Raw genomic sequence first — 23,351 nt, forward strand, 5'->3', positions numbered from 1 at the left:
AATTAGGTTAAGTAGGACAAATTAACTACTCTATGGTTTTTGGAGATTTGTAGTTTAAAGTCCTGGAAAGAGGATAGATAATGACATACTTTTATTTAGGCAGACAGTTCCTTAATGGTATTTAGTGGCTGAAGGAAAAGTCCCTGGCACTTTTTCTAGGGTAGATCCCTAAGAACTAAATAACATGTTCGTTGGAAAAGTCTTTGAAGAAAGACACAATGCTGCATCCTCCTTCAAAAGTGGGGAGAAGAAAGCACTTCTGTCTCCCAGAGAAGAATAACAGGGAATGTAAAGAGCCATGTGGCTTCTGAGAATCATTTTCTTAAACAAAAAAACAAAAAATCACATATTAAAACTACAGCCTGCTTTTTCTGTAGGGCTAGGGGCTTCCATGAACTAACCCAAATAGAGATAAAGTTGATCTTAGCCAGAACACTGCAAGGTAAAGGGCATCTTATAGCCATGTATGTTCAGGGTGAAATGGACCATAGTTGGAATTAAGGAAAGCCTCCCTCTTTAGCTCGAATCCTACCCCTATTTCCTTATCTTTTTCTATTCCTCATTTCAGTCCTCATCTGCCTTGAACAGAAGATATCTGACTGTGTCACATTCTTCTGAAGTGCAATTCCTGTTATTCACTATGGAACTACTAAAAATAATTCCCTGTGTGGGTTTGATGGGAGACTTTGTTATCCCTTCTAATGGTCTTGACCTGTCCAGGTGAGGAGAAGAGACTGCTTTATAGTTCTGGCTCCTCCCTGGCCTCACCTTTTCAGGTAGATGAATTTATAGGTAAGCGTAAGGACTCTCTGGGGCTCCTGCCAAGTAGATCTATTCAGCCATGAGATAAAGGTGAACCACACCACTACTGTTGATTCCTGGAAGCTGCTGCTTTTCAGTAGCTTGGGTTGTGTGAATCAGTTGTGTTGACTTCATGTTGTTGGCTGCATTTGTGATAAGAGAAAATTATGATCCTCATCCAAAAAGCCAGTGGTTCCCCAAAGCAGACCATTCCCTAGTTTGTGACCTGCCAACATGTGTGAACTCAGACTTGAGAGTTGGATTTACCACTTTCTTGGTGCTATATCAAATCAGACTGTTGAGTTGTGCCTTATCCTAGTAATATTAGGTGAAGGCACATATCATGTCATCTATCCCTTGGGAATCCAGAGGATGAATCTAATATTGGATATGATCCAGGTAATTCTGATGCTCCTTCTGCCTTCTAGCATTTTTACCCAGAGTGCTATAGGATTTACTCTGGGACTTGGAACCAAAATATTCTCATTTAACCAACTAGTTTATCTGTCTGGAATTTCAAGGGTTCTTTTTTCATTATTCTTTCAGATTGTGTCCTATTGGCATTGTTTGTCACTTTTGTGATGACAAGCTTATGGTATCTGCCAGTAGACCAAATTTATTATCAGGAAGAGTTTATTATCAGGAAGATGATAGCAGAACAAGGTGCTATTTGGTAACAGACACTACTGGGAAAAAAAATACATCCCAGATTCCAGAATATGGCTTAAATAAAAATCCTACTAGCAGATGACTCTTCTAAGAACAATGCGGATATTGGCCTGTTCCGACCTGAAGCAGGAGTTTCAGCATCTTCTGGGATGGAACTAGAGGGGATGGAGAACCATTGTGTGTGAAGCTTGATAGAGTACAGTAACCAGTGTGAGATGGCTGGGGCAGTGTAGGTCAGTGGTTTTCACGTTAAGGATAATGACACCTTCATGGCAGAAGTTTAAATTCCAAGTTACCAAGGCAGACCTGACAAGAGATCTTGTATCTGAAGACTTCTTTTTTCTGGACCCTATCTCACCCCAACACTAAAGAGACTACTCAAGCACTAGCATTACTCTATTTCATTTATGTTCGCCCCTTTTTTTTTTTTTAAACATCTTTATTGGAGTATAATTGCTTTACAATGGTGTGTTAGTTTCTGCTTTATAACAAAGTGAATCAGTTATACATAAACATATGTTCCCATATCTCTTCCCTCTTGCGTCTCCCTCCCTCCCACCCTCCCTATCCCAACCCCCTAGGTGGTCACAAAGCACCGAGCTGATCTCCCTGTGCTATGCGGCTGCTTCCCACTAGCTAGCTATTTTACATTTGGTAGTGTATATATGTCCATGCCACTCTCTCACCCTGTCACATCTTACCCCTCCCCCTCCCCATATCCTCAAGTCCATTCTCTAGTAGGTCTGTGTCTTTATTCCCGTCTTGCCACTAGGTTCTTCATGACCTTTTTTCTCCCCCTTAGATTCCATATATATGTGTTAGCATACTGTATTTGTTTTTCTCTTTCTGACTTACTTCACTCTGTATGACAGACTCTAACTCCATCCACCTCACTACAAATACCTCCATTTCATTTCTTTTTATGGCTGAGTAATATTCCATTGTATATATGTGCCACATCTTCTTTATCCATTCATCCAATGATGGACACTTAGGTTGCTTCCATGTCCTGGCTATTGTAAATAGAGCTGCAATGAACATTTTGGTACACGACTCTTTTTGAATTATGGTTTTCTCAGTGTATATGCCCAGTAGTGGGATTGCTGGGTCGTATGGTAGTTCTATTTTTAGTTTTTTAAGGAACCTCCCTACTGTTCTCCATAGTGGCTGTATCAATTTACATTCCCACCAACAGTGCAAGAGTGTTCCCTTTTCTCCACACCCTCTCCAGCATTTATTGTTTCTAGATTTTTTGATGATGGCATTCTGACTGGTGTGAGATGATATCTCATTGTAGTTTTGATTTGCATTTCTCTAATGATTAATGATGTTCAGCATTCTTTCATGTGTCTGTTGGCAATCTGTATATCTTCTTTGGAGGAATGTCTATTTAGGTCTTCTGCCCATTTTTGGATTGGGTTGTTTGTTTTTTTGTTACTGAGCTGCATGAGCTGCTTGTAAATCTTGGAGATTAATCCTTTGTCAGTTGCTTCATTTGCAAATATTTTCTCCCATTCTGAGGGTTGTCTTTTGGTCTTGTTTATGGTTTCCTTTGCTGTGTAAAAGCTTTTAAGTTTCATTAGGTCCCATTTGTTTATTTGTGTTTTTATTTCCATTTCTCTAGGAGCTGGGTCAAAAAAGGATCTTGCTGTGATTTATGTCATAGAGTGTTCTGCCTATGTTTTCCTCTAAGAGTTTGATAGTGTCTGGCCTAACACTTAGGTCTTTAATCCATTTTGAGTTTATTTTGGTGTATGGTGTCAGGGAGTGTTCTAATGTCATACTTTTACATGTACCTGTCCAGTTTTCCCAGCACCACTTATTGAAGAGGCTGTCTTTTCTCCACTGTATATGCTTGCCTCCTTTATCAAAGATAAGGTGACCATATGTGCGTGGGTTTATCTCTGGGCTTTCTATCCTGTTCCATTGTTCTATATTTCTGTTTTTGTGCCAGTACCATACTGTCTTGATTACTGTAGCTTCGTAGTATCATCTGAAGTCAGGGAGCCTGATGTTGGCTGTGGGTTTGTCATATATGGCCTTTATTATGTTGAGGAAAGTTCCCTCTATGCCTACTTTCTGCAGGGCTTTTATCATAAATGGGTGTTGAATTTTGTCAAAAGCTTTCTCTGCATCTGTTGAGATGATCATATGGTTTTTCTCCTTCAATTTGTTAATATGATGTATCACGTTGATTGATTTGCGTATACTGAAGAATCCTTGCATTCCTGGAATAAACCCCACTTGATCATGGTGTATGATCCTTTTACTGTTCTGTTGGATTCTGTTTGCTAGTATTTTGTTGAGGATTTTTGCATCTATGTTCATCAGTGATATTGGCCTGTAGTTTTCTTTCTTTGTGACATCTTTGTCTGGTTTTGGTATCAGGGTGATGGTGGCCTCGTAGAATGAGTTGGGGAGTGTTCCTCCCTCTGCAATATTGTGGAAGAGTTTGAGAAGGACAGGTGTTAGCTCTTCTCTAAATGTTTGATAGAATTTGCCTGTGAAGCCATCTGGTCCTGGGCTTTTTGTTTGTTGGAAGATTTTTAATCACAGTTTCAATTTCAGTGCTTGTGATTGGTCTGTTCATATTTTCTATTTCTTCCTGGTTCAGTCTCGGCAGGTTGTACGTTTCTAAGAATCTGTCCATTTCTTCCAGGTTGTCCATTTTATTGGCATAGAGTTGCTTGTAGTAATCTCTCATGATCGTTTGTATTTCTGCAGTGTCAGTGGTTACTTCTCCTTTTTCATTTCTAATTCTATTGATTTGAGTCTTCTCCCTTTTTCTCTTGATGAGTCTGGCTAATGGTTTATCAATTTTGTTTATCTTCTCAAAGAACCAGCTTTTAGTTTTATTGATCTTTGCTATTGTCTCCTTCATTTCTTTTTCATTTATTTCTGATCTGATCTTTATGATTTCTTTCCTTCTGCTAGCTTTGGGGTTTTTTGTTCTTCTTTCTCTAATTGCTTTAGGTGCAAGGTTAGGTTGTTTATTCGATATGTTTCCTGTTTCTTGATGTAGGCTTGTATTGCTATAAACTTCCCTCTTAGAACTGCTTTTGCTGCATTCCCACAGGTTTTGGGTCGTCGTGTCTCCATTATCATTTCTTTCTAGGTATTTTTTGATTTCCCCTTTTATTTCTTCAGTGATCACTTCGTTATTAAGTAGTGTATTGTGTAGCCTCCATGTGTTTGTATTTTTTACAGATCTTTTCCTGTAATTGATATCTAGTCTCATAGTATTGTGGTCAGAAAAGATACTTGATACGATTTCAATTTTCTTAAATTTACCAAGGCTTGATTTGTGACCCAAGATATGATCTATCCTGGAGAATGTTCCATGAGCAGTTGAGAAAAATGTGTATTCTGTTGTTTTGGGGTGGAATGTCCTATAAATATCAATTAAGTCCATCTTGTGTAATGTATCATTTAAAGCTTGTGTTTCCTTATTTATTTTCATTTTGAATGATCTGTCCATTGGTGAAAGTGGGGTGTTAAAGTCCCCTACTACGGTTGTGTTACTGTTGATTTCCCCTTTTATGGCTGTTAGTATTTGCCTTATGTATTGAGGTGCTCCTATGTTGGGTGCATAAATATTTACAATTGTTATACCTTCCTCTTGTATCGATCCCTTGATCATTATATAGTGCCCTTCCTTGTCTCTTGTAATAGTCTTTATTTTAAAGTCTATTTTGTCTGATATGAGAATGGCTACTCCAGCTTTCTTTTGATTTCCATTTGCGTGGAATATCTTTTTCCATCCCCTCACTTTCAGTCTGTATGTGTCTCTAGGTCTGAAGTGGGTCTCTTGTAGACAGCATATATATATGGGTCTTGTTTTTGTATCCATTCAGCCAGTCTGTGTCTTTTGGTGGGAGCATTTAACCCATTTACATTTAAGGTAATTATCGATATGTATGTTCCTATTCCCATTTTCTTAAATGTTTTGGGTTTGTTATTGTAGGTGTTTTCCTTCTCTTGTGTTTCTTGCCTAGAGAAGTTCCTTTAGCATTTGTTGTAAAGCTGGTTTGGTGGTGCTGAACTCTCTCAGCTTTTGCTTGTCTGTAAAGGTTTTAATTTCTCCATCAAATCTGAATGAGATCCTTGCTGGGTAGAGTAATCTTGGTTGTAGGTTTTTCTCCTTCATCACTTTAAGTATATCCTGTCACTCCCTTCTGGCTTGCAGAGTTTCTGCTGAAAGATCAGCTGTTAACCTTATGGGGATTCCCTTGTGTGTTATTTGTTGTTTTTCCCTTGCTGCTTTTAATATGTTTTCTTTATATTTCATTTTTGATAGTTTGATTAATATGTGTCTTGGCATGTTTCTCCTTGGATTTTTCCTGTATGGGACTCTCTGTGCTTCCAGGACTTGATTAACTATTTCCTTTCCCATATTAGGGAAGTTTTCAACTATAATCTCTTCAAATATTTTCTCAGTCCCTTTCTTTTTCTCTTCTTCTTCTGGGACCCCTATAATTCAAATGTTGGTGTGTTTAATGTTGTCCCAGAGGTCTCTGAGACTGTCCTCAGTTCTTTTCATTCTTTTTTCTTTATTCTGCTCTGCAGTAGTTATTTCCACTATTTTATCTTCCAGGTCACTTATCCTTTCTTCTGCCTCAGTTATTCTGCTATTGATCCCGTCTAGAGTATTTTTAATTTCATTTATTGTGTTTTTCATCGTTGCTTGGTTCCTCTTTAGTTCTTCTAGGTCCTTGTTAAATGTTTCTTGCATTTTGTCTATTCTGTTTCCAAGATTTTGGACCATCTTTACTATCATTATTCTGAATTCTTTTTCAGGTAGACTGCCTATTTCCTCTTCCTTTGTTAGGTCTGGTGTGTTTTGACCCTGCTCCTTCATCTGCTGTGTGTTTTTCTGTCTTCTCATTTTGCTTCTCTTACTGTGTTTGGGGTCTCCGTTTCACAGGCTGCAGGTTCGTAGTTCCCGTTGTTTTTGGTATCTGTCCCCTGTGGCTAAGGTTGGTTCAGTGGGTTGTGTATGCTTCCTGGTGGAGGGGACTAGTGTCTGTGTTCTGGTGGATGAGGTTGGATCTTGTCTTTCTGGTGGGCACATCCACGTCTGGTGGTGTGTTTTGGGGTGTCTGTGGCCTCATTATGATTTTAGGCAGCCTCTCTGCTAATGGATGGGGCTGTGTTCCTGTCTTGCTAGTTGTTTGGCATAGGGTGTCCAGCACTGTAGCTTGCTGGTCGTTGAGTGAAGCTGGGTCTTGATGTTGAGATGGAGATCTCTGAGAGATTTTCGCCGTTTGGTATTACGTGGAGCTGGGAGGTCTCTTGTGGACCAGTGTCCTGAAGTTGGCTCTCCCACCTCAGAGGCACAGCCCTGATGCCTGGCTGGAGCACCAAGAGCCTTTCATCCACACGGCTTTTAAAGAAACGGTATGCATACAAATTTTAAGCCTCTCTCTCCAGAAGTTCCTTAACTTCAGACAAGTTCTTTAATCTCTGCTTTTACCTGGAGAGCCTCTTGCCGCGGGCTTCCCGGACCCTCTCTCTGCGAGCCCCAAGCTTCCTTTTCCTCCAGACCCTTAAAACTCTATGTTCTCCCTTTTTTAATAGTGGTAAATGGGTCTTTGGTCTTTTTTGATGGTGTTTCATGGTTTGTTTCAATTCAAAGATTTTCACAGGTGCCTTTCTCTTTGAAATGCCTAAGTCTGGGAAAGGCCTCTGGTTGAGTTCCTTCCTTTACCTTTTCTTTTCTTTCTTCTTTTTTTTTTCTTTTTAACACAGTTATCCCTTGCTTTTCCCCCCCAACACATCTTAAGAGGTTGAACAATTTTAAATTGCCCACTGGTTTCCTTTTACTCTGCCATCCTCTATACCCTAGAACTCCCTTTGCTAATGGACTCCAGAACCAATGAAGGCAGACTCACACGGGTTGAAGAACTCTTGAGTGATATTCACCTCTCACCCATCCTTGCCACCCATTGTTAGCAATTCTCTAGGGAACCAGATCCTCAGATCTTTCATCTTTCTTCCTATTTCTACAAAAAATAATGAAAAAAGCTAGATGGGGGGAAAACAAAACAAATAATTGAAGTTCATAGTTAATCAGTAAAGGTAATGGGAATCATCTGCTTCAGTTATTGTCCATCAAGCTTTGTACCAGAGCTGCTGAGAAAGGATCAACATTTTCTAAAATGGGTGACACTTTTTCTAACAACACCACAAGAAAAAAGGGGAGCATAGCATTTGCTGGGGGTGTTTGTTTTGGTTTTGGTTGTTTTGGTCCTGATTATAAAAAATCATCTATGATCCCACTACATAGAATGTTAATATTTTGAGGGTTTGTTTTTGTTTTTGTTGAGTTTTTAAAATATGGCCTTTTTTCCCCATTCATAAGGTTTTTTAACCTAATTAAGATCATGTTGTACTATTTCATAACTTATTTTGAAATATCTTAACCATTTTCATGTGGTTAAATATTTTTTGATACTTGCTAATATATGTTTAATACTTGCTAGTATATCGTCATATTATCCATCATAATAACCAGTTCCCTATTGTTGATAATTTAGGCTATTAATAATATTTTTACAACAAAAATAATACTGTTCATCTTGGTATAAAATCTTGTCCATACCTTTGATTCTTTGCTCTCTACATAGCTCATACTTGTTTATACTTACAACAGAACTGTTTAGAACCTGCTTCGTTACTCTTCACCGAAATTGGATATTAGCATAAGTTGCTTTGTGTGTGTGTGTGTGCCTATTTGGTAGGCAATAAGTTGTATTTCATTTTAATTTGCATTTTTTACTATTAGTGATAGATATTTTTACTTTTTCCTTCATGATTTTATCTACACATGTGTATTTTTGTATTTGTCTGTTCGTGTTCTTCACCTGTTTTTCTGCTGAAGTCTTTAACATATGAAGAGTTTTTCCAAATCGATAAGAGAAAGAGAAAGATGTAATCCCTTTATTGTATACGTTGCAAGCTTTCCCTGTTTATTTTTATTTCACTTCTGTTACTTTCACTTTTTATTTTATTTATTTTATTTTTATTTATTTATTTATTTGGTTGCATTGGGTCTTCGTTGCTGCACACGGGCTTTCTCTAGTTGCATCGAGCAGGGCTACTCTTCGTTGCGGTGAGCGGGCTTCTCATTGCAGTGGTTTCTCTTGTTGTGGAGCTCGGGCTTTACGTGCTTGGGCTTCAGTAGTTGTGGCTCGTGGGCTCTAGAGCGCAGGCTCAGTAGTTGTGGCGCACAGGCTTAGTTGCTCTGCGGCATGTGGGATCTTCCTGGACCAGGGATCGAACCCGTGTCCCCTGCATTGGCAGGCGGATTCTTAACACCTGCGCCACCAGGGAAGTCCCACTTTCACTTTTATCTCCTTAATTGTTTCTCTTTTTACCTTTATGTTTACATAGGCCCCAAGTCAGATCAATATCTATATGCCAGTTCTTCTATGGACTCAATTTTCATTTTAAATACTATAAAATATCTGGAATTTATTTTGGTATATGGCATTAGGTAGGAATCTGAATCATTTTTTCCCCTACATAATTAATTATTCCAGCATCATTTATCCTATAAAAAAGGTTGAAATCCATCCTTTTAAAACTGTTTTGAAATCTCATCTTTATTATGCAGAATTCTTAAATAGACTGTGTAAGGTCTTGTGTGGGGCTCTTTTGTTTCTATTCATCTGTTTGTTCTGTTCTTTATACTGTAATATTTTATTATTGTGATGTTATTCTTAGCGGCTAGTGAAAGGCCTATTTCCAAATTTGAAAAAAATTCAGTCAGAATTCCAAAGAGTTTTTTTGCAGAGTGAACTTCACAATAATTTTTAAGTTCATCTGGAAAAATTAAGCCTCATCCTAGAAAAAAATCCTACCAAGCCTGTTAGCAGAACTGCTAAGAAGTTTTAAAATTGACTAATTTAAGGTTTCTCTTCTCCTTCTGCCCCAGTTTTCCCTGGGGCAGGGGACATGGGGAGTGTTCATCATGACAAAGATGGACCAGGAGTAGGAGACAAGTGCTCTGAATACTGCCCCAGTGAATTGAATAATGGGACAGTAATTGTTGCTGGAGAAAACATTGTCCCTGCTGCAACCATTTTCATTCTCTTAAGACCAAACCAGATGTATCTTTCTAGACTAAGAAATTGTGGCCATCCATTCTGTTTATGCAGAATTCTATGGAGGCTCAGTTCTTGCACTTTGAAATTTTAATTTCTTTTTTTCCCCAACTTCAATTTCATTTTTGTATTAAAGATGATGGTGGGGGCACTGCCCACTTACGGTGTACTCCAAGGTAGGACATAGCATTCTTTTCTGCTGATAGCCTTGCATTCTGTCTCTCAGTCCCATTGTCCCATTAATTTTATTTATTTAACAAACATTTCTGTAATGCTTGCTTATGCAAGCACTCTGCTGAGTGTTTTACATGCATTAACTTATCTAAAACTCAGAATATATCTATAAGGTAAACACTATTATCCCCATTTAACATATGGAGAAACTGGGACACAGAAAGTTTTGGTAACTTGACCAGGTTCACACAGAGAGTAGCAGAGTGAAGTTTGAATTCAGGCAGTTTGTTTCCAAACCGCTCTGCTCTGCTGCCTCCCTTTGATGGGAACTGTTTCTGCCTGGGCTCCACAAATACAGCGTGATGATTGTCTCCCAGTGTTGAACAAATAAGTTTGGAAATGTCAGGGCCTTTCTCCCATCTCTGCTGAAGGCCACTTGCCTTTGTCTGGTTTAGCCACAGTGCCCATCTGCCCCGGCTGTTCCTCATGGCTGTAGGGATCCTTTGGTGGTTTCTGATGCCAAGTGCTCCCCTGCTCAGCATGCCCACCCACTGCACACGCATGCACGCACACGCACACACAGGCTTTCCTTTGCTAGCCTGGAGAAGCCTATAGGTCTGTGTGTTTCTCTGGTTCCAGAAGTCACAGAAGCAGTCAGCAGCTGGCTGTCAGATTTAAGTATTTTCAGTGAGCTGCTTGCTTTGCATTTAGTGAACATAAGAGGGATGGGTGGGTGCTGTTTATTTTTTATTTACTTACTTATTTAATTTTTATTTTTGGCACGCACGCACGGCTTGTGGGATCTTAGCTCCCCAACCAGGGATTGAACCCAGGCCCGGCAGTGAAAGCACCAAGTCCTAACCACTGGACCGCCAGGGAATTCCCGGGTGGGTGCTGTTTAGAACGAGAGGACACTGTCTGGGAGGAAGTAGATGATGGTCAGAAGGGAGTAAATGCAGCTGAAGAGTTATTTTCTCACCTTCTAGAATCCTCTACCCAAGCCCTCCTGCTGCCCTTCAGTTTATGCCAGGGCTCTTTCAGCCTCCCCACCTGTTGCCAGGGAAATAGAGACTGAGGTGTTAGGGTTGGGGAATGTGGGAAAGGGCTCAGGGGAGTTTACATTTCTGCTTAGAGCAAGTTGACTGGCTAATTTGCTTCCCCTGCTGCTCACTGAAGCCTTCCCCTTGGCTCTGCTTCCAGCCCTTGATTTCATTCCCCAGAGCGTTCGTAAAGTACATCTTTCTCTATTGTCCGACACCTGGAGACCATCCACTACCTGCTCTGTCCTGGTTGAGACCGCGAGCCAGCTACCTTCCTCGTGCCCTGAATGAAGAGAAGTGGACTAGGGTGCTGGTCTATTTAAAAATTGAAGCTGGTTACAAGGGCATTCACATTATACTCACAGAAAGAGCAGCCCTTCTCATTTCTCTTCAGTGCCATACGTCCCTCTCTGTTCTGGCCTGGCCCTGGCAACAGTCCTGCTGCTGAGGTTCCCCCTTAAGGTTCGTAGATATAAAATTTCCTACAACCCAAAGACCCCACTCAGTCTTGCTGCACTGTGTAACACATGTACATTTTACTACCCATTCCAGTTGCCAGATCAAACTAAATCAATTTTCAGATTCTTTCAGAAAAAACACTTTATCTTCTTTTCACATTGACCATGTTATCACTTTCACCTCCGTTTTTCTTTGACCTTTTTATAAACTTTAAAAATATATATATGTTTTCCCAGTTAATTTAATCTCAACCATGCTCATTGGAATGCCTTTTTTTAAAAAAATTGGCCTTCTTAGCAAGGGGGATAAAAGAGTAGATGGATGAGGACAGAAGCATGGAGTTCAGATAAGGGAGCAGGACTTTCAGGTGGGGTCCTTGCATGAGGAACACACATTCCTATCCTGCAAGGCCTCCCAAGTGAGACAGGATGGCTGAAAGGTCTGTCCTGTACTTATTATAAAGAGGTAAGCCCAGCTGGACCTGAAGGGGGCAACATGTGTGTGTTTTAATTTTCTGTGGAAACCTACTTTATGTATATTATATGAATGTTAGGGCATCCTTAACCTGGGTCTGTGGACCCTGAGAAATTCTGCAGAAAAGTTTTATATTTTTCTGGGGTCCACAGCTTTGATCAGATGTGCAAATAGATCAGAGAGAGCTCCCATTTCCCCACCCCCTCCCCAAATTAAGAACCTCTGCTATAGAGAGTGTGGCTAGGATCATTTCACTTTGTGAGTATCTGGTGTGGCACTGAGAGTAAAAGGAGGGGCAAGGGAGATGGGAGGACCTGCAGGCCCCTAGATGGATACTCTGAAAGCTGCACCACTACCAAGCTCTGTGTTCTTGGGCAAGCACATTAACCTCTCTAAGCCTTCGTTGTAAAATTAGGATGATGATAGTTCCATGCTCATAAGGTAGTTGTGAGCATTAAACAAAATGAGTCCTGTGAAGTGCTTAGCATAGTGCTTGGCACATAGAGCCATCGTAAACATGAAATTATTATTAGCTGTCAGCATCAGTTTCTTCTCCAGCATTCCCCCAAATATGTTAAGTTGTACAGAGTGCATAGTACTGTTATAGACCCTGCTTTCCTGTCTTAAGGACAGATCTAAATGCTTACCTTATGCAGTTGAAGAATTTATGCTCCAGAGATGAATACTGTAAAAATGGGAATAGATCAGAGCCTTTTCTATAACCTTGAGTGAAGGAAATTGAAGGTGATGTTGTTTGATGGCTCCTGCATTTGGTTATATCACTCTCCTTGGGCCAGGGCTGCTGTTCTCTTCCAGCAGCATTTCAACTTCCATCATGAAAGGTGACTTTTTTTCACTTTTTCCTTATTATCACCACCACCATCATCCATTATTACTTACAGCATGTCCTTCTGTTCCAGCTCTTCTTTAAAAATAAGAGAGAAAATGCCAGTCTTCATCTTGATAAACTATAAAATACATCTCTCATTCTCCCTTTTCCTCATTCTCTGGACACATTAGTATAAGGACTTGTTCCTAAAAGAGACAGTGGAGATGTAAATATTAATTTAGGAAATGTGTCCGCGTTGCTCCCTCCAGAAGATGCTAATATGCTATTCTAGTGCACACTAAATTACTTTTTGCCTCAGTATTTTAATTAAAGTTTAAATAAGTAAAGGTATTAAGTAAAGTTTTACTGTAAATGTGCATATTCAGTCACCATTAAAGCATGATAATAGCTTGAAAAGAACTGTTGTGTTCTTTGATGCTGTACCTTTAATGCAAAGACGGGGAGTTCAGTGCCTCCGGGACGGGAAGCAAGCCGCTCCTGAGCACCAGTGTTTTGCGTGAGCTGAGAGTCCCAGGCTGCAAGCCCCGCATCCTGACAGTCCCTAGAGAGCAGCGCCTATGGCGCTCTGGGTTTGCAGGCCACCCTCCTGTAAAGTAAATGGCCCTCTTTTCCACTGACAGGGAGACCTGAAGGGAAGCTAAGATACTAGGATGGTGTCAGTCAGACCAAGCTGAGGCATTGCCTGTTCTGTAAGAAAAAACACATGAAGGTTCATCTGTAATACAACTGTTTCCCCTTCAGAATCATGTCTTTTTTTAAGTGGAGGGGGAGTGGGACATACTTAGAGACCTGAAAAGATTACTTCTTAGAACAAATAAGATAAGGAGAGCTCTGAGCTGTGGCTCAGAAAGAAGAAGAGTAAGGGCTGAGTACATGAACGGGACCTGCATCTGGGGTGAGAAGCTGGTGCCACACTGGGGAACTGCAGTAGCCAGGGCAGCGCTCGGAACAGCACGCTTCGCAGTCTGTCCTCCCCGGGCTGCTCTGGGAAGCACACTTTGTTTGCAGACAGGGTTTTCCCCATTTCAGCCAGCTAACTTTTCTCCTGAGATGAAGTTTTCATTCTGGGAAGCATGTTGGTAGATGTCATACCGGGAAAATAACTGTTTCAGTTTTGCTCTTTATTTGCCTTTTGACTGTATGCGTTAAGCATTATTATTTAGGGCCTTCATCTTCTTCTTTTCTTTCTACATTCTTTCCTTTCCTTTTCTTCCTTTCTTGTTTTTTGTTTTTTTTTTTAACCAATACTCCTACTACTACTACTACTACCACTCCCTTGCAGTTGACTAAGTAAGCAGTCTGCGTTGTTCTACCTTCACCCAGTAAGGTGAGTAGAACAGAGCTTATAGCCCTGTTTTGCAGAGGCAGCTAAAGCTAGGATTTGCCCAGGGTCACTCAGCTACTAAATAGTGAAACTGGAAACCAAACCCAGATCTCCAGGACTCTTTCTACTGCCTCTGTGGGCTCCCTTTTTCCCCCTTCCCTCCATCTTGCCAATAAACCCAACCAAGAAAGTAAAGAAGGTATAAAACAAATGAAAATCATCTTTACTGTTTATCTGATTAAACTATTACTTGGTGTGGCTCACTATTTTGCAGGCTTGTTTTGAGGAATGGTCACAGCCATATTTTGCTCACTTTAGAAGTCAGTGTCATGATGAATCTTAACAGAAGCCAATAAGTAAATGGCATCAAAACCCAAGATCTAAAGGTGTGTCCCGGGAATTCTCTGACGGTCCAGTGATTAGGACTTGGCGCTTTCACTGCTGGGGCCCGGGTTCAATCCCTGCTCGGGGAACTAAGATATCCTGCAAGCCACGCCTAAAAATTTTTAAAATAAATAAAAATAAAATAAAATAAAAGTGTGTCCCATACAGTAGCCACTAGCTATATGTGGCTATTTGAATTTCAATGCAAGTTAATTAAAATTAAATAAAATTTAAAATTCAGTTATTCAGTCACACTAGCCACAGTTCAAGTGCTTAGTAGCCATATGTGGCCTGAGGTACTGAATTTTTTATTTACTTTAATTTATTCACATTTAAATTTAAATAGCCACATGCAGCTAGTGGCTAGTAATAGACCACACAGATACAGAACATCTCCATCGTTGCCAAAAGCTCTATTGGACAGCGCTGATCTAAAGACTGTGGCAGGAATACTGTAGTTTTCTGGCAAGTTGTGCCCCTCTGCACAGGGGAGGGCAGCAGAAATACGTCATGAGCCTCCCTTCCCAGTGACCTTCTCAGCACAGAGACAGCCAGCCTTTGCTAAAAAACTGCCACGTGACTACAGTAATCCGCAGCCAGTGGACAGCTGGGCAGAGGGTTGCAAGAAGAACTGGCCTATTTTTGTGCACTGCAGAGTTCTGAGCAGGAAAACCTGAGCCTGGAGGCAGTGGCAACACCTATACCCACTTCCTCGTCGCCTTATTCATGACCTAGGCCACTTGCCCATTTCCATTTGGATGCTCCACAAGTGCAAATTTTTCTTCTCAACTACAGCCGTCTTCAGGTCAGGTGCTCTAATGGATTTATCATGACCCCATAAAGAATTAAATATCCAGAGCCTGGTGGGTTACAGGCTGAAAGAAGCCATTACCATTGGATGAATTCCAGATTTCACAATGAAACATGGCTGCTTTTGAGAAATGGGAGCATGGAGATGTGTAATGGGGCTCTTGATTCTAGAATCCAAAGGGGGTTACAGTTCTCTGCCCTATGTATGTTACTCACCCAGCCCTTTCATAGCATAGAAGCTTGTCCTCCTTTCCTACTCCCTTCATTGTGACCTCCTGAAGTCCAAAAGGCCTTCCAGAATAGCTCTCATTGTGGGGAATTCCCTGGCGGCCCAGTGGTTAGGACTCCACACTTACTGCCGAGGGCCCAGGTTCAATCCCTGGTCGGGGAACTAAAATCCCACAAGCCACATGGTGCACCCAAAAAAAAAAAAAAAAAGTGTCATTGTGATGTTTAGATTCATCTTTCTCCTTGCAGAGTCTGCAAGTCCAGAGGGGATGTGTCGTCTCCACTACACCATCATAAACCGGGGTGGCCTCAGGCATTCATCATTTTATACCAGGAATTGCTAATCTAGGCCCTGCAGAGAAAAAGAGAGCCTTTACAATGGAATGACCACTATACTTTGGTCTCTATTCTTAGTACTCATCTGAGCCATGGCCATGTCTTTCAGATGCTTTTAGATGCTTTCCATGTTGAAAGCTGAATGTCTTCAGAGTTGGCTCCTCGGGACCCCAGAGGGAATTAGCACACATGTGAAGCCAGGTTGGTCTGACTGTGTCAGGTATTCTCAGCTTGGGGAAACTTGACAAGCCAGGGATATTCTAGGCAGAGAACTCAGGTCAGGGCTTCAGAGCAGAGATTCCCAAGAAGGTGCCTGCCATCAGGCAGATAGATACCACTGACCATGGTATCCTCTCCATCCCCTGTGTCCTCAAGGCCAAGTTACATGTTTCGTTATCTCATTCTCCTTCCCTTTAGGTCCCCAGATCTTTCTGAGTCTTTGTATTCGAAAGACAGATTCTGGTCTTAGATGATTCCAGCTCCTTGTAACCAAGACAGAATCTTGGTGCCTGTCATTGCAGGTAATATTCTGTAAAGGGATTTTTTTTTCTTTTTTTTTTTTTTTTTGCATACCAAATCCAGAGCCATAATTGGGCAAGTTTAACTGGAGTCATTTCTATTCAACATGTGGATGAAAAAACGGTTTTAATTGAGCATGTAAAAAGGGGATTAATCACTGTTCACACAAGAACCAGAATATCATAACAGGAAAAATTCTTACAGAATAAAGTTTTTAAGGTTCTTGGGTAAAGGGAACTTTCCTCTTTTTACTTATGCTTCCATTAGGATTTTGAAGGAATGTCAGCACACTGTTATTAACTCTAATAGCTTGCACAGCTCAGCCAGTATGGTTTGGGGCCCTCTGGCTCTCAGATTACCTGTGTAAATACAGGGATTCACTTCCCAGCTCTACCGTTTGCTTCATAAAGAGCAAATGTGCAGAACCCCGCAGCAGCAGCCTAGCAGAGCAGTAATCTGAACAGGATGAACGTGCTTCCTTTTTGTGTGATGCTCTTTCCCCATCCTCCTGCCAAGAGCAGGCTATCAAATGAAGGGGAGGTTGTGGTCGGAGTCAGTAAAGTGAATGTCTAAGTGGCACCTGCTTCATTCAGCAGATCTGCTTTCCTGGCGCCTCCCACTGCGTATCTGCTCCTGACAAAGCCTCTTTTCTCCTCCTGTTGGTCAGACTGAGAGCAAAGGCCCAGCAAGGAGACATATTGGTTTTACTTTGTCAGCACAATTGCCTGTGACATTATAATTATACCAAATCTTCATTATTAGAAAGGCCCCAATTTAGAGATTTTCAGAGCCTAAATGAGGTTTTTGAAAGTAGAATTGGTAAAAACATCTTTTCCGTTGTAAAGCTAGCAAATGGATCTGAGAATCATTGAAGGGGTCTAAATATGGAAACTGAGACACTGCTCTGAGCAAGACTACAAAGACACTGCCTGTATCAGATTGGCTCACTAAAGAGGCGTCCAGCAATTCTCTGACTCTTCCCAGCCCAGCCTCTCCCTACTACTTGTAGTGCTATAATGTATAGCTATACTGTAGTACTCTCAAATGCTGATAAATTTTCTCACCCAGAGGCCTAGGAGGTAGGGTATGTTAAAATAAGTTGATGGGGTAGGGCAGCAAAGGAAAAAACCTGTGATATATAAATAAGAGGAATGCCAGGGAGATATATTTTAGGTAAGTGCAGAGCATCCAATTTCAGATTGAGTTTCCATCTAAACAAAGGCAACACTTATGTTCTACAGTGTGTGTGCAACTAAAGCATGCTTATGGTGTGGAGTTGGCTCACTGGAAGCTCTGGGAAGGTTTTAGAGCTGTGCCCTGGCTCTCTAAACTGAAATTAACTAAAATCAAATAAAATTAACGACTCAGTTCCTCAGTTACACTAGCCACGTTTCAAGTGCTCTATAGCCACCTTACTGCCAGTGCACAAATACAATGTGCCCATCTTCACAGTGAGTTCTTGTGTACAGGACTGTTTAGAGATTGGTCTGTACCTCCTGAAATGTCTTGACTGCTTAAGTGAGCCTTGGACTTTCAATTTCAGGCTTGCTGGAAGGGGAAAAGGAAATTTGCCTGAATGTTTTTGCAACAACTTCCAGCCATGTTACTTGACTATAAGTTTTGTCTTTTCACCTTAAAATTATTTTTCCTCCAAGAATCTCATGTCCTTTCCCCACCCCCTGCTCACTCCTCACAAAACAATAATAATAATGATAATAATGAGTTGTAACCATGAGAAAGGACTTTAATTTTAGGAATGCCCACTTACAGCTGACTTGCTTTCTGGCCTTCCCTTCCTTAAGCTTTCACATCCCTCCCTACCGTTTGACTGGAGAGTTCTTTTCTCATTAAACAGAGCTTCTCATTGACAAGAGGGCATGTGAACACTCAGGGGCCAAGAGCGTGTATATGGATTGTTCATTTTGTGCACGACATGGGGCGTGAACAGCACTCCTGGGGGTGGAGCACTGAGCTGGTGGCATCTTCCATTTTCAGCTCCTCTGGGGAGCAAGGGCAGGACCTTTAAGCTTGTTTCTTCCAGTTGTCTGCCTCTAGTAGCTACTACATGGTTGATTTGACTCCTGGAAGAAAACCTATATGAAATAACAATACTACCCCAAATTTAGACAGTATCTCTTTTCTCAGGAACTTAAATCATATCAATATAATGTTGCTTATCCTCAAAGCAGCCCTATGAGACAGAAATGGCCTGTCGGTTTTATAAATGTAAACATAGTCAATTCTTAGTTGCCACACACAGATTATCTGGTGTGCAGATGACTCGTGACACATTTTAAATCCTTGGACAGTTTCTCTAAGCAAGCCAGGGTAAGCCTGGACCATCTCCTCCACCCGCAGCCAGCCGCAGTGTTCTTAAGGAATGCAAATTAGTTTTCATATTAGCTTAAAGAAGACATGATTAGAAAGTAAGTCTGATACTCCAATAAAGAGGTTTAAAAAAAAAGAAGAAAGAAAGTAAGTCTGCTACAAGAAAAGCACATCATAAGTTCCATTTTAACGGCGTGGTGTGGAGGAAATGACCTCTCCTGCCTTTGGCTCAGCTAAGAGCTGGCTATAAGGTCTACTTTTAGACACACGTGCATCATCGGCACTCATTGTGCTGGCATGTTTGCCGAAGGATTTGTAAACCTCCACAGGTGGATGTCAGAGACACCTTTGTGGCCCAGGCACCAGGGTGTGGGTGGAGGCAGTCTTCCTGCAGCTGCCTCTCCACACCACTTTCTGGCGGCCCTTCCTGCTCAGTGCTTTTTAAAAGTTCTGTATTCTTGTCAAGCCTCTGTATGGCATATGGCCCATTGCGAGTGGATGCTGACAGAATGCCACAGGGGGTTCATCTTTGCAGAAGGAAGGAAGCGGCTAGAGGGTGGAGTAACTAAGAGGCTAAACCTTTCCAGGCGCTGCATCCTGCCTGGGTGGTGGGATTCCTCTATTCTACACTCTTCATCACCTGATCACCTAATGGTTTTAGTAACCATTGATGACTTTGTGTAGATCCATTATTTCACCAAGAGTTTCAAAATAGTGATTTCTCTAGTGTTAGTATTCCTTCTGCCTTTATTAGCTGGAATTCTTTTATAAAGAACTTGTTCCCATTAACAATTTGGTTATGCTAAATACAGTCCAGGTAGGAAAGGCAGGATAAATAATCTATTAAAATGAAGTTTATAAGATAGATTTCTTTCTTTGTGACCGTCAAACCCCATAACTGTTTATTTCCACTTTCCAGTATGCTGTCTTCAGGTGTCCTACTGCCTAAAGGAAATTTAATTCTGCCCTTTGCATGCTCTTAGAAAGTTCTAGTGATGTTTGTTTGTTTGCTTGCTTCCTAAATGGTGCTCTACAGACTGGGCTAAGTGAGGGGTTGAAAAATCAGGAGAGCATCTTTGGAAGCCTTTTGCCTCCGTCTTTACCTGTTCAGATAGAGGAGGCAAGGACTGGATACTGGGCACACGGGGCTGGGGATGGGGGTCCTTACACTCGTCTCTCTCCTTTTGTGCCTATTTGAAATTTTCCATAATAAAAAAATTAAAAATAATAACAGAAAAATAAATAACTCTCCATTCTTAACTCTGGATAACTCCTGATTGGCCCTCATATTCATTTCTACACCTGACTATTGCAAACTCTTAAACAGCTTGGTAGCTTTCTCCTGAGGTTTCTGTCATGTGGGCTCCATTTCCTGTTTAAAGATATCAGCTCTTCACATATTGCTCACACCCTGTCCACAACATAGACTTTGGAGACTTTGGGTGTTCTCCCTACCTCCCTTCCCAGTGATCTCTGGAAATTTACTGTATAGCTCCTGCCCTTCTCTGTACATCTCTGATCAGATGTCCTCCCTAGCATATACATGTCCCACAGGCTTTAGCTGAACATTTTTCTCTCCTGCCATTTTCAGTTTAAAGCCCTCTTGGTCAGGCAACAGGCCTTGGAGTCAGCTTGTTCAATCTCACATTGGGAGTTCAGTCTCCAGGATATAAACCATGATGATTCTGAACTCTGAAGCACAAAACCCTGATTTTGTTAATGTTCTTGGGCACTTCAGTAATTTCAAGAGGGAATTGTGAAATTATATCTCCAAAATATGTTTTGAAATACATTCACTAATAAAGTAAAAATGAATTCACTTTTAACGTTTGGCTTATGGGATACAGGCAAGAGGATTTTCTTGGTGGTCTGCAAAATCAAGGCTAAGGACACAGTGACACTGTCCTACCCAGAGAGAGTCATTGCTATGGAAGTTATTCCAGAAAGTGGTTTTTCCAAGAGAGCCTTGAGATTGTCTAGCAAGAGGGGAGAAAACTTTGGATGCTGAGAAGTGCCTATTACACCAGGGTACCTGTGAGGCTGCTATTGGCTTCATGAGACTATTCAGTACTTGCCAGATGTGATACATATTTTAATCCATAAATCCCTCAAATGCCCTCAAAAGCCACGGACTTAAAAAACACGGAAAAGGAAGATTAAATGTCCCAGAAGCAGCTAATATAACAGAAACAGAACCACTGGGAGAGAAATGCTTCTTCTGTTTCCCCCTTGTCTTACTATTATGAGGGCTACCTGGAGCTCCTTTTCATTTGATATCGACATTCTTTTCATGACCTTCCTTTTCTTTCCCTCGTCTGTCCTCTTTCCATCTGGTCCATGTTTGTTATTCTCAGCCTCTTTATCTGCCTGCCACCTGCCTACTGCACTAGCTTCTTTACCTGATTTCCCTTCATATTCTCCCATTTCTATACCATAACACACCATGCCTATTTTTCTTCATATAATAGTGGCTTTCCTTAGATGTCAGGCACTGATGTAAACTTCTTTCCAGACCTGAATGTAAGATTTTTTAAAGGACTTCCCTCCTGCCTGTCATCCCTAAAAACACTTATAGATACCCTCGATGGCTCTTTAAAAACCGCAGAAGTGACTTAGGTAATACAATACATGGTTTCATTTCTTATTTATTCCGATCCCTTCCAGTCACAGTCTTCTGGTTCCCCATTTAAGCCAGCATTTTCCTAATATTGATACATACAGTTCGCTTTCATGTCCATAAACCACAGAAGGCATTACATTGTGAATTTTTCCTTTGGGCTTTAAGAATTATTGCGCTTCCACCAACTGTTGTGTTTATTTGATAATTTATTTGTTTAGCTGTTTTTCTCTCACAACTATCAATATTTTTCTTCCAACTAAAGATATTTCCATGACCAACTTGGAAGGCCTTTGGGCTGAAAGATTCAGTTACAGCAAACAACAATTCCCAAAGGTTTCCCAGATTGTGAGGGCAAATGAAAGGCCCATTCTTCCTCAGGCCGTCTGTCCTGCTCTATCTTGTCATGGAGTGGGGTGGGGGGAGGGCAGTCTGTGGTTCTGGGTGACCCTGACTAGGCCTGCAGCTCTGTGCTCTACTGGGCTCTAGCCTGTGTTATTAGTTTTTGGGTTTAGAAGTTTATCAGCATGATGACATCATATCATACTGTCCCTGATCATATATTTAACATTCTTAATACTGATTAATGGTTTAGCCTAGGTTGTTTATTTACTGATGCACTGAATCAGCAGCTATTTCATATATGTCATGGTGCAGTTCCAGTGCCTGTTCTGACCGTAGCTGCATTCAGAAAGGAAGCTGCCTGCCAGCCCATCTGCCCTGATTTCATGGTTTTTATCTCTAATCTTTACATCTTTGAAGACCTTTGGCGAATGATGTGCTTCCTGGCAGGAGCAAATCGCTGCTGAAAGGAGATCTGTGCTGTCTCTGCTTTCCTTTCTGCTTCCTGAGAGCTTTAGTCTAACATCTGTGACCCTAGCCAGACTTCATCAAACCTCTTATTCAAAGTCATCTTTGAAAGCAGCTGACATTTATTGTACACCTACTGTGTGCCAGGCACTGTGCCAGACTTTATCTATGTCAGCACATCTAATTCTCAACAACGCTGTGAAATTAGTAATGACCATTTTACGTATGAGAAAAGTGAGACTCACAAGCCAGTAAGTGAAGGAGCCAGGATTCACACGTAGGTTTTTCTGACTGGGAAACCTTTAATGGAAATAAAACCTCCTATTTTACCCTCACATAAAATGCACCTGAACTACCATACAGCATTTGGCTGTGCTACCTTAATAATGTTGTGGAGAAAATCCTACTCATTCTGGAACAGAGTAAAAGGCTTTAAGCCTCTTCAGGCTGCAGAGGCCAAGGCTAATGGGAATGTAATCAAGTTTCTGAAAATCATGAAGAACATGATCAATTGTCATATTCAATTATTAACATCTACTATGTTCAGGTTGCTCAGTATTCAAAGATGTAGTCCCGCCAACAATCTAAGTAAGCAGATTTGTATAGAGAAAAACTAATTGTTTGGAAACAGGTTAGCACAGATCTGGTGCCAGATGAATGGTGAGGCAGTAAAATCCCCTGAAGGAGAGAACCTAGTGGGCTGTTGTGTCTGGGGGAACCCCTGAAAGACAGGGAAATTGTTGAAAGAACAGGACCTAGGTTGGCAGAGATAATTCTAGGCCAGAGGGATCTGCCTGAGTAAATACATGTGATGGTTAGGGTATGCTGAGAGGACAGATATGGTTGTGATGAAGGGGTAATGTAGAGTATTTATGGGAAAGGCTGGTGTAATCCCTCATCTATTAGCTATTTGGACTTTATTTTTCCCTTAGTAGAGAGCCGCCAAAAAGGCGGGGAGAGGTGGCGGGGTGGCCATTGCCAAACAATATTTCAAGCAGATTTAGCTAACTGTGCTTTATAGATTTATTCATCAAATCTCAGAATACTAAAAGAAGTTAGTCTTGGGAAAAATGAATTAATTCCCCTAAGTAACTTCCAATTATACGCATACGTTTGTGTGTGTGTGTGTGTGTGTGTGTGTGTGTGCGCGCGTGTGAGAGAGAGATCCATTACATGGTAGGTAAGTGATGAAACTCATTACCTCGCGAGGGGTCAGGAATAGAGTAGATCAGCTCATGAATGATAAATCCAGAGCGTGCAAGGCTGTGACACTAACCTTTATTTTACTCTCGTTGGCACCCATGGTCTACCACAAAGCCTCCCCTGGTGACACCATCAGAGACTGACCACTACAGAACCTCATGACCTCCTGTTTTGCAGAAAACAAGGCCAAGCAAATGTCTGAATTTTCAGAATGTGCCCC

At 41.2% G+C, this 23,351-nt stretch overlaps 1 protein-coding gene across 14 annotated transcripts in view; it reads left to right on the forward strand.

The window, feature by feature from the left end:
* NRF1 (nuclear respiratory factor 1) overlaps positions 1 to 23,351 on the forward strand; it is a 133,977-nt gene that overhangs the window by 101,620 nt on the left and 9,006 nt on the right. For 2 of the 14 annotated variants that reach the window (XM_082473042.1, XM_082473043.1), the window contains exon 12: positions 16,072 to 16,175. The exons of the other annotated variants lie outside the window; for them this stretch is intronic. In XM_082473042.1, coding sequence (XP_082329168.1) covers positions 16,072 to 16,127 — 56 coding nt within the window. In that variant the 3' untranslated portion in view covers positions 16,128 to 16,175. The remainder of the gene's footprint in view (positions 1 to 16,071; positions 16,176 to 23,351) is intronic. 14 annotated transcript variants of the gene reach the window in all.

Source organism: Balaenoptera physalus (assembly GCF_965194825.1).
Source record: "Balaenoptera physalus genome assembly, chromosome: 8".
NCBI classification, from domain to species: domain Eukaryota; kingdom Metazoa; phylum Chordata; class Mammalia; order Artiodactyla; family Balaenopteridae; genus Balaenoptera; species Balaenoptera physalus.